Below are 12,141 nucleotides of genomic sequence, written 5' to 3' on the forward strand. Positions count from 1 at the left end.
AGGGCGCAGCAGCCCAGGCAAGTAGAGCAAAGCTCAGCCACACCCAGGCCTGTGCTCCAACAGTCAGAACTGCCGCGGCTCACACAGGGCTGTGCTGGGCTCAGAAAACCAGGTTAGGAACCTCTCCTCTCCCTGTGATCCTTCATCTGTTTTATAGTTTACTTTCTGTGCAGGCTGCTCTGGTTGGGACCAGAAAATGATTCCAAGCCAGCGTCAAGGACTGTCATCTCTCAGATCTGAAGGAAGAAGGGCGTGAGGAGGTGGCTTCCCTTTTATATTAGTAAAACTCTTATTGCTAGGGAACTTCCTGGTTTGCAAAGTGCTTTGCATGTATTTTCATTTAAACAGCAATGCCCTGGAGGAGTGGGAGTGACCACCCTCAAGTTTCAGGGAAGGACACGGAGGCTCAGTGAGGCAGAAGTTTGTATGGAAAACAAAGCTAAGCAGCCAGAGCTGCATTGCCAGCCTGCTCTGGGTGGCTGTGGGCTGCTCAGCGGCCATGATAGGGTGGGACACTTCACTTCCTGTTCGCCATCTACTTCCTGTTCACTCAAGAGTCACTGCTCCCCAAGGCAGGCCGACACCCTGCTTCCTAAAATTACCCATTTTGCATTTTCTTTCTCTTCCCTCAGGGTATTACCATTAACAGTCCTCATTCTGGGGAAAGTGACACCTCAGTTTTCATACAGGTACGAACTGGTAGGAACCAGTCTTCACGGCACAGCTCACGACTGACCTTCCAAGGAGAGCCAGCGTCAGGAGCTCTGGCCAGACAGTCTCTGGTGTGCTCCTCAGGTGGCTGTGGAAATTAGCTCCCCATTCACATCTGTGTCTGATCTGTAAAATCTCAGGGTGGATCCCAAAGAAATAAGATACTGATGCTTAGGAAAGAGAAGGAAGATATTTGTCATATGTGTTTCTTTAGTGTTTTGTCTTCCTAGTTACTTGTGCATGCTGACAAAGTTAGGGACGGTCTGCCTTCTACTTTCATTACAAAGGAAAAAAATACCTAGGGCGCATGGTGGTGAAAATAATCCTCTAGTCAATGTCACCTCTGTTTTGCCTTCTACTAAGTCAGCCCTTAGGACAATGTGTTCTCCAAGGTCTTTGGCTCTGAGAGTGAAGGAGGAGGGGGAGGAGGTTTTTCTGATAATCCGACTGGGCTTTTGTGAGTAACTGTGGGCAACAGACTCTTTCGACCTGATCTTCTGAGAGACAGAATTAACGCTTAGATCTGGCGTTAGCTTTGCATCATGCAAAATAAAGTCCAGGGTTCAAAGAGGGACAAGTGTGACCTCCCTGATCTCCATCAGATAGACGGACAACTAACATGCAGTCCGGGTATCACGCGTGCCCAGGACCACTCGCTGGCTGGGCTTTGGTGCTTATGGCAGCCCTGTCTTCAGGCCAGGTGACTCCCTTGCCGATCGGACATGGGCCAATCTTGCCACCTTTCAAAGGGGCTGAATCTGCAACGACACTGTAACTCTTCTCTTTGCAGAGGTTCTAGAGAGCACGGGGAGGGGGAGTTATCGGAACCTCATAGCACCCAGGCGACTCTGGATTTATTCTGGGCTTCAGACTGAGGGCTTGTGACTGACAGCCCCTCTTGAGTATTCAAAGAAACGCATCTTAATTTGATCTAATTAGTGACAGATGCTGGCTTCCCCCTCTGAGAAACTGGCCTGTGTAAAGTAGCACAGACTGTGTGGCGGTAATTCTTGGGTATTTTGGACGGAATACTTCTAGCATAAGAGTAGCGCAAGCTTCATAAACCTGTCAGCTGGTCGGGCGTGTTTTTCAGACATCTGTTGCTTGAAGTCAGCAAACAGTACTTAACCTTGAAATTTCCTATGCACGAAGTAATAATTCAAATTATTGGCACTTATTTGATTTCTGAGATGGGCAAAAAACCATACGGTGATGTCATTTTTTACAGGGTCCGTAAAGTTAAAAATATTGCCAATTTTGGATCAAGACCAGTCTATCTTTTCAAATATCTTTTGATTTCATTATATATATGCCTTAAATTCCAGATCATCTCGATATTTGAGTGAAAGCTCCTAGGCCAGTATAACTTTGGGCAAGTGTTTCCTTCCTCCATTCTTAGCAAATTACTGTCTGTGTCACTACTTCGGAACTAATTATGCACAAGCAGCCCCCCAAATTATAACAGGCTCATAATTGAGAAGTTTACTTGTACTTCCATTGTTTAGAACTTGGAATAAGTGGTGGTTGGCTCTCCAGCTGGCCCACAGAAGCCTCTGTAACCTACAATGTATGATTAGCCCTATTGTTCCACACCATTTCCAAGGCAATCGAGTCCTAACTTCCCAGCTGGACTTTGAAACCCTGGGGAGAGATTTCCCTGTAAGCTCAAGCCCGTGGGAGGCACCCTGGACTTGGCAGGGTTTCCTCTCTGCTCTGTTTCTGTAGGAGACACTGTCACTTTCAGGATGAAAAGCATCCCCGGCATTACCAAAACCCAAAGTAATGTCCAGAGTGAAACCCTGCTGCTTATGGGGATTGCTTCACGTTGGGTACTCAGGAGGCTCAGAAGCCTCCTATACTTCACTGTGGCATAGTTTGGACGTGGATATTAAACTCTGGATATTTTTCATTCCCTGCTTATAGGAGTTGCCTCCAAGTTTCTCTGCATCCAGCTTCCAGCTCAACACCTAAGAGGTTCTTGATATAAATGTTTCCATCCATAAATAGAGCTGCGTGACAAAGCAATTCAGAGAAGAGCTGAGTCAGTCAGGTACTCTGAGGCATCAACAGATGACCTCCTGATTTCAACCAAAGCTGGCAGGAGAGCCTTGACCATCAGTCACACAGCCAGATGCAATCCTGTGATGACGCCCTGAACTTGGCTGGTCTTTTTGCCCTGCACCCAAGAGGATGTGCGACCCTCACCATTCACCGTCCTGAAGTGGGCTTTGACGAGGCTCTGATACTCATTTGAGTTGTTCTACCTGGGAGTTTCATTCTCTACCCTCCTCCAGCCCAACTTTTAGTGCTTCCAGGTCTTATATGAAAAATCACACCTCCTCCCTCCTCAGGAGCCACCTGTCCTAGCCATCTCCGTGGCTTTATCTCCCTCATCAGTAGCATTCAGCAGGCAGTGTGCACTGCTCGAAGTCGGAACACTTACGCACTCAGCACACCTCATGCGTTCTGTTAAGTATGACAAATGGTCAAATGCGGACTGAAGATTCCGTAACCGGTCAAAGGATCCCCTCCCCACCTACTAGCAAGTATTGGGACAGCGATTTGAATACAGGCAGTCTGGCTTTGAAGTCCACTAGAATTACTGCCCCTCAATAAATGGGTGACCGCTTGAACTGAAGGTGATGACAGCCGTTCTATCAAGAATGAACTGCCTTACATAGAGGTAAAGCGCAGAATTGAAGAAACCGCCATCACAATCCATGTCTTATGAATGGCACAGTTTTTATATTGCTTGAGCATGGGGCAACCTTTCTTTTCTCTATTTCGCTAAGCATTAGAAAAAAATTCAAATTTCCTTTACAGTAGCTATTTCTCTCCAGGGACACCGCTGGGGGTGGACAGTGTCTGCAGACATCATTGATTGTCACGACCAAGGAGGGTGGGGTTTGCTCCAGGCCTTCTGGGGGCAGAGGCTGGACAGCTGGGGACAGAGCCACACCCAGGCGTGGCACCCACACCGTCAACAGTGCCGAAATTTAAAAGCCCGGTGCTAGAGAGAAGCCAGGTCTAACTACTCGGGAGAACTCTGACTAAAGATGCAAAAAGGAAAAAAAAAACAATTATTAAAATAGCTCACCCCTTTCTATCATCCAGAATCACTGCTGTCTAGCAGGATAAAACGTACTGTAGAAAACCTTCAAAGGTCTGCCAGTCACAGAAGACATTTTAAATAACAAACCCAATTCACAGTTTCATTCTATCAACTGCCAAACCACGGGTCCATTCCACCTCTGAAAGCCACCAATTCGATACCATTCAATTCTTGTAAAATGCAAAAGTGATGTCAGCACGAAGGCTTCCTTCCACACACGCGTGCGCGCGCACACACACACACACACACGCACGCACACACACACACACACGCACAGCTGTGCTTCTCTTTCTGTCTAGCTGTCCAAAGACAAGAGCCTCTGCCCTCCAAATGCACAGTGCCACAGAAATCCTAACAAGGTCTCGTGAGGCTCTATCTCCAGATGTAGATGCTCAGATGGGGTAGGAATCTGCTTTTCCGAGTGACTCTTGCCTAATGGGTGAATTTAGCTGCTCGAGGGGCAGAACAGGATAAAAATAGAATCTCAGCTCGAGTTTACTGGGTATGGCAAATTGTATGCCAGTTGGAGGAATCTGTTAAACATCTGGAAGGAGAGTTATTAGTCACTGCAATGAGCACACTTGAATTGAGTGTTATTTCGACGAAGATATTTTACACTCACTCTGTGACCCAAACAATGAGTAGAAAAGCACAAAACACAAACATCCTAGAATTTTGCAATTCTTAAGGGCTGTTTTACGTGCCACGGATAAAGATGATGACGCTATTTAAGGGTGTGATTTTATAAGCAAGGGACGACAGCACCTTGCACACTGTGTGTCACGGCCCGTCTCCCTCCCGGTCACTCGCACCTGTTCCCCTCTTGGAGCTGAAGGAGGCTCAGGTAGGCAAAGCCACCTTAACGCTCAAGATCATCTCCCTTCCAGGTCACACTCAGAAGCGCTGCCCCAAAGTCAAAGGGGTTGTAACGGCCGCTCTACCCCAGTCTCCAGACCCCTTGGGAAGAGCCCCCACCCTCACACACGTGACGCCACCACCACTACGGTCTCCAGATCTTGGTACAACCGTCACTATCGGATGCTGATTGATGCACCCTTAAAAAAAGAGAAGAGATGCCAGTTCACACGACCAAGTACCAGCATCAAGTCTAAAGTACTGAGCCTTTAGCTCCTCACTTCCGCCTCAAGAGGACCATTACAGAATCACATTCCTTCCAACATGCTATGTCGGCTGTCTCCTGCGTACAGATGTGAAAGGAAGAATTTTTCTCTCTGATTCCTAATGTCCTGCAGTTACTTGGGCTATGACATTCAAGTGTTCTGCGGAACGGCCTATGAATCCAGCAGTGCCCAGAAGAAAGCACAGCCACAGAGTTTTCAGTCTCCCTCCTGTGCTGCTGTACATCTTAGATGTAAACTGTCACTTGAGTCTCCTATGAAAAGCACTCTCAGATTTATTTGCTTTTTAATATTACGAGAGTGCAACAGAAATTGGTTTGGCACCTTGTACTCAGTTCTCATGAAGTTAGACTTCAAGGGGTTGAATGCTCTTAGAAAATAGTTATGCAGATTAAATGTTTCTAAAATAACGTCATGGGATAAGTAAGACAATGGGCTATAATTTTGTGCTTCAGTAATGGTTTCTGGTGCTCTTGTCTCAAGATATTTTTTTCTTTGGCATAGTACTCAGATATGGTTTTTGAAAATAAAATTACCAAGAATGTTCTCTTCTTCCGTTCTCTGTTTCTGCTTAATTGTGCTAATAGACTAGCTAGGGCAGTTAAATTTTAAATGGCATGTGTATATTTAGCAGTATAATTATGCAAATTCTACCATGTTTACGACTGTCAATATCCTTTGGGAACAGTTTCTTAGCATCTAGTCCTGAAACAATTTTTGAAGGATTCTGGTTGAAATGCTCAGATTTCACTCTTGAATTTACTTCGCTGGTGGGAAGGAGAGGCTCAGAGATCTCAGTCACTGAGCAAAATAATTCACCCTGGGGGAAAAAGTACAGATTCTGCAGTTGACCCGGATATGCAATGCCACATACTGGCCTTGTGACCTTGGTCAAACTACGGACCTCTCTGAGCCTCAGTTTCTGCCTTTGTGAAGTAGGGACGGAGCTGGGAGGTCTCTCAAGGCTGTCAGGACAAGGACTGCAGGATGTACAGAAACTACTTAACACAGGGCTCGGTTCGGGAGAGGCTCCCAAGCAACAGCGGCTGGCAGCAACGAGCACGTGACACTGGTGGGCTGCCCTTCAGTCCAGCCACTGACGTCCAGGAGAGCTCAGCGCCATGGTCAGGTCAGGACAGCAGTTGTGGGGGCAGCACAAGTCCCACACTTCCTACTCTGCCTGCGTTCTCCCCTGTCCAGGTAACACGGGAAAGCAGGGGGTGGGGGCTGAGAGCAAGCTGAATTCTCTCTCTCTCTCTTCTTCTTCTTTTTGTTTTTGGTACCAGGGATCAAACTCCGAACCTTGTGCTTGAGAGGCAGACAGCAGAACCACTGAGCTAAATCCCTGGCCCAGCAAGCTGAATTCTTTCCACACAGACTCACTGTTGGTTTCGTTATGGGACCGGGCTTAGCTGAGGTGGGGCTTAAGTCTTTCAGAACAGCAGTTCTAAGTGTACAGGATATATGTGCATCTGCGGCGTACAAGTGTATGTTGGCATTGTGTGCCTGTATGGTATATATTTGTATATGTCCGTGAGTCTGTGTTTGTGTAATGTACATGTGTGAATCTGTGCAGTGTGGGGTGTGCATATGAGTGCTGTGTGTGTGTGTACATGTGTGTGTGGCATGTGTATGGTGTGTATCTGTGTAGGGCCACAGGAGGATAGACCCCAGCCACCTATATCCCCACAAGCCTTTAATTCCTCCTGCTGGGCTTAAGCTGATTAACAGGTGCGGAGTCACCAGGCTAGATGTGTGAAACGAAATTCTTCCTTTGCTGTTTCACATTTTAGGGAAGGAAAAATGGAAAATTATATTTCTAATTACAGGACATCACACGTCAGAATATGACGATGGTAATGACAGCGTATTTGAGGTGAGCAGTAGTTTTTTTAGTCAACTTCTAACGTATTTTTATTCTAGATATACCATAATTTGGATTTTCTAATGTAGCTCTCTAACATTTCAAAAAAATCCATAGGATTTTCTGAGATTTGGTAAAACAAAGTCTGTGAGGTTGGCAAATCTGTTTTAAAAAGGGAATGAGGCCCTACAAGAGGACTGAGGGGAGTTTGGTGTGGTGGTGCACACCTGTACTCCCAGCACCCTGGGAGGCTGAGGCAGGAGGATCGAAAGTCGGAGCTTAGCCCGAGCAACTTAGCCTCTTATGATACCCTGTCTCAAAATAAACAACAGAAAGTTCTGGGGATGAAACTCAGTAGACACCCTAGGTCCAACTCCAGGACCGCAAAGGAAATGAATAAATGAATTAAAAAAAAATGAAAGAAATGGAGCTGTACTGAAACCTCCCTCCTGCGGGACTTGGCAGGGAGCCATGTGGGGAACCGCACACAGCCCCTCCCTCCCACCACCCCCTGTGCAAAGAGGGCTCACATGCAAGGATGCACGGTGACCACATGGTCACCCGCCGGGAGCTGGGAAGAGACGGACACCCCTTCTGGCTGAAGTTTTCCCGGACCCAGTGTGCCACGGCTGTGGGTGTCACGCTGTCATCCTCTGCTGCACAGGGGACGTCAGCGTGGCGGGGTGGGGGCAGATGGGAGATACTGGGGCCGATGGGTGATGGATTCTGGCCTTCAACTTTCCACCTGGGAGATGGACTCTTTGTATTCTTTCCTGGTCTGATTTTTTTGTTTTAAGAGAGGGTCTTGGTGTGTTATCCAGGCTGGCCTCGAACTGCTGCAATCCTCGAGCCTCAGCCTCCCGAATGCTGGGATTGCAAGATAAAATCGTTACGGCTCTACATCCCACCCTGTCAGCTGTACACCATTTCTCCTGCATCTTGGGCCCTCTGCTGGGGACTCGTTTATAACTCTTTCTGTGAAGCATGCAGCACAAGCTCCCACATCTGTGGAGCCCCTCAGTGGATTCCTCTCTGGGGTGATAATGGTCTCTCTCACTGAGCCACTACGAGGGTGCATCTCAAACCCCTTAGTTGTCCATGGTTAGGAGAAAAGCACTTTTCTCTAATTCTCAGAATTTCCCCTTCTAGCCAGGGACAGTGCCACATGCCCACAATCCCAGCTACTCAGGAGGCTGAGACAGAAGGAGTTCAAGTTTGAGGCCAAACAGGGCAACTTAGTACTCAGCATGACCCTGTCTCAAAAAAAAAAAAAAAAAAAAAAAAAAAAAAAAAACTCCCTCGGTTCATTCCTCAGTACAGCAAGGAAACAACAACAACAACAACAACAACAACAACAACAACAACAAAGACCCACTAAGGACTTTGGAGAGAAGAAATATTATTTTCCAATCCTTAATTTTTCCCCATTCTTCATAATCAAATCAGCATTTAACTGCTCTCCTAGCTGAGTGAGTTCGAATTTGCTGTTGCATTCATGATCCCTTAAATGTTCATGTCCATTCTTGTTCTGTTCTCCTGAAATCTGCCTGCTGTGAGATCCCTCCTGACTGAACAGCTAAGGAGGGCCGGCCTCTTGTGACCGAGTCCCACCGGCGGGCAGGGCTCCCTCGCTTGTGCGGGAGACCAGCAAGGTGAGCACACACTCCTGCGGCAAGTCTGGCCGCCTTTTCCTGAGTGACACAATCCGAGGAAATGCAAGCCGAATTTCCAAGGTTCTGAGTAGCTGAATATCTGATTCGTTTCTTTATGTCCCTTCTGAATTCATATGTGGCATCAGGTAAGACGCTTACCCTCTTTGGGTTTCAAGTTCTTGAACTACATACTATCACGACAACTATGGCGCTGACTTCCTTTCAACCAACTCAGGGTAGAGAAATTCCTTCTATCGAATTTTGCTTTTCTGTTACTACTGTATGAATTTTTGGAGTGTTTTCAAAATATAGAAGGAAAGTTCAGGATGGAAAGTTAAAAACACATATATATTAAAGAAGAACTTTAAATACCCACTGTCTTGTTTACTGGGATATTTTTGTGGGCTTCAGCACCACTCCCGAGAGAGGGTCATGTTGGAACCATTCTATGCGCACGCAGATTCACATGCTATGGTTCGAGAGCACAGGCCTTGACACTTTCTTCCCGGTTCCCTGAACCAGAAGAGAAAACAGAACTACGTTCTACAGACAGAAATACCAACTGCGCTCCCAAATAGTTTAACCGCTCACTCCTTATTTTCTGAGGCAGGTCAGTTGCCGCAAGCTCTGGATCTGCTTGTCCAGAGGTTCTGCTAGCCACGGTTTTCCTCCGAATGATTCAGAGTCACGTTAAGGACTCCACTCTTGGGACCCCGGAGCAGTGCTTGTGAGCGTGCTTGCCTGTCCCCTTAGTGCGGCTGCTGGTCTGCCTCCCGTGGCCACCGACTCAGACCCTCTTCCCAGAAAGGGAGCCCTCTGCAACCCCCTGGGCAGAGGCCGGGGCTGGACACCTACTCTTCCACGGCTTACCTGGTCTCTCTGTCTTTGGGGATCGTAGCAGTGCTGTATGCAAAAACTTGCTTCTCCACTAGCGGAGGGCCCAGGTCCACGGCACCAGACAGTCCCGGAGTGCTGCGCGGCTTTTCGACGTACACCAGGGTGCCCGGCTCCTTTCGGAAGGACTGGCGGCTGGGCGAGGCCCGGTCGGGCTGCAGGGTATGCGAGGGCCCGTGGGCACCGTGATGGGGGTGCAGGTCCAGCATTCGCAGGTCGCCCATGCGGTGAGGAGACGCGGGGGGCGTTTTGGAGCCCAGCGTGGGCAGGTGGCTGTCGGGGTACTTCCTGGCCTTCTGCCTGTACAGAGACTGCTCCATGTGCACTTCCGCTTGCAAAGTGGGGTTACCGTAAGCGCTCGCGGACCTGACGGCTGTGCGGTGATAAGCGATGATGTGTTCGGGGACGTCCAGCGGGTGCCCGCCGTGGGACGAGGCTATGCTCATCCGTCCCTCGTGGTACAGGTAGGGGTCTGCGAAGAAGCCCTCGTTTCTGTACATTGCCAGGTTCCTGCCACTCAGGTCCTCGTCTGGCTTGACGTCTCTTCTTTCTAAAATGGCGCTAGGACTGGGCGAGATGGACCTGGACACGGGCAGGCTGGAGAGTCTGTCCCTGGGGATGGTGGCATTGCCGGGGACCACCACGGGGCGGGTGCCCCCATATGGAATTCGGGACGGGGACGGAGGCATGGAGTGGAGCACAGGAGTGGGCGGTGGGGAGTTTGGGATGGCGCCAGGGCCGTCTCCTCTCGCATAGACAATCTCCCTCTGCATCTGTTAAGAGAGAAAGCACGGGGTTAGGAAGTCCACTCTGAGAGGCCCAGCCGCAGAGAAGCCTGAGGGTCAGTGCGACTCTCCTGAGCTGGCAGTCTGAACACTGCCCCTCTCCTGCCTTCACCCCCAGTCCTGGAGCCCAGGACCGCGCCCCTCGGGGGCAGAAGGGTCTTTACCCCAGCGGTCATGTGAAAGAAATGAGAGGCTGGGAGGCAGGCGGAGTTGTCCAGTCGCCTGGGTCTTCCTCAGTGTCAGAGGGGCAGGAGGTGGGGGCACAGAAGCAGGCAGAGACGGGCGGGAGCAGAGGGTGCTCTGCTGCCAGCCTCCAGACAGAGGGATGAGGGCGGGAAGTTAAAGACACGGTCTCCAGGGCCTCCAGAGAAAGTACACGCCTGCTCACAGGGTCATATTGGCCCAGGAAACTCTTTCTGCAAGTCTGACTCCTGTAAGATAAAAATGCAATAATTCCATGGTGTTTCAAGCCAGGTTTTAGGGGGTACTGGTGACAGACGAACCCAAGACCTCACATATTCGATGGAACCTCTTCACCTCTCATCTATTCCTGCAGCCCTGGCCCTAAATTCGCAGTAATTTGTTCTGGCAACCACAGACAATGCACACACCTAACGTAGAGCTCAATGGTGCAGGGTCTGAGGACAGAACGATGCAGTGGTTTAAATTCTGAAGTCACAGCCTCTCCAGGACACCCGAAAAACACGGTCTAACATGTCAATAGTGCTACAATGACGTTTTCCACAACTTCTTCCTGGCACTTCTTTCTAGTGCGAGTCCTAGGGAATAGTAATAATATATTTTCCATTGTTCTAAGCTAATCCAGTCTAGGGACAGGGTCCGAGAGGCAAAGGGGACGCCTGGCGGAAACACGGAGGGAGGGTCCGTTCATGCACTGAATCTGGGAGTCTATGAGAAACCCGTACAGAGGGGTCAGCAGACAATGACCCAGGAGGTGATAGAGAGTAGAGGCCCTCCCATCATGGACAGGGCAGCAGGGAGGGGAAAGCCAGGCGTGGCAGGAAGAATCCTGCAGCTCTGGCCCTGGCGAGCCGGGAGCCCACACTTCCAGGCCACGTCCTTCCCACCCAGGTCAGGGGAAGCGAGAATTCCCACAGGGTCTTCTACCAACTCCCCTTTAGGAGAAACAGTAACTGAAGAATCCAGTTAAAGAGGAAACAAATCTGTAATTTGCAACTACATTATGTGCTCAGCAAGCACCAGAACAAAAAATATAAATGAGTCCAGGCGGGGACCCCAAAGGGGAGGACAAGCTGAGATTCTCCAAGGGGCTGAGGGTTGTGACAGTTGCGGCGCTGGCTTTAAGTCCTGCTTGTGCCGTACGATTCCCTATCCTGGATTCCAGGGGAAGCAGTAGACGAGAGTATCAACGCGTGGAGGACGGCTGAGGCGGGCCATGAGCGGAGAGGAGGTGACTCCAAAGGACGAGAACCAAGGTGTGCAGCAGAGGATGACGGGCGAAAGAGTAGAAAAAGCAGAGGTAACAAAGGAAGGTGGGGAATGAGAGAGAGCCTGTTCTCTTGAATACACACCAACCGATCACTGCCCAAGAAATTCACTGGTTTAGTAAACAAGTTACCAAGCACTTACTAGGAGCCAGGCGCTATCCTAGGACGCAGCCCAGGACAGGCCCCGTGTCCCCGGCAAGGAGCGGGTGGGTGCTATCTACGCCCCGCAGGTGAGCAGGAGGGACAGGAGCTCAGGTCCTCCGGGCTTTCTTCTTTGATCCCTGGAAGGAGCGAGCAAAGCAGAGCCCTAACTGGACTGCGACTTTTAGGTATTATAATGGACTTCAGGCTGAAAGCGGCCAATAAGAATATAAACAAGGGTCAGGGACTTAGTTCAGTGGTTCCAGCACCTGCTTGGCAAGTGCAAGGTCCCGAATTCGATCCCCAATACCAAAAAAAAAAAAAAAAAAAAAAAAAAAAAAAAAAAAAAAAAAAAAAAAAAAAAAAAAAAAAAA

The 12,141-nt window shown here is 49.1% G+C and overlaps 1 protein-coding gene across 15 annotated transcripts in view; it reads right to left on the reverse strand.

Annotated features, from left to right (window-relative positions):
- The window catches only part of Kiaa1217 (KIAA1217 ortholog), a 674,425-nt gene that overhangs the window by 49,212 nt on the left and 613,072 nt on the right, over positions 1 to 12,141 (reverse strand). For all 15 annotated transcript variants that reach the window (XM_010619810.3, XM_033759334.1, XM_010619812.3 and 12 more), the window contains one exon: positions 9,349 to 10,145. In XM_010619810.3, coding sequence (XP_010618112.1) covers positions 9,349 to 10,145 — 797 coding nt within the window. The remainder of the gene's footprint in view (positions 1 to 9,348; positions 10,146 to 12,141) is intronic.

The sequence above is a fragment of the Fukomys damarensis genome, unplaced genomic scaffold (assembly GCF_012274545.1).
Source record: "Fukomys damarensis isolate Sample0158 unplaced genomic scaffold, DMR_v1.0_HiC HiC_scaffold_37, whole genome shotgun sequence".
Taxonomy (NCBI): domain Eukaryota; kingdom Metazoa; phylum Chordata; class Mammalia; order Rodentia; family Bathyergidae; genus Fukomys; species Fukomys damarensis.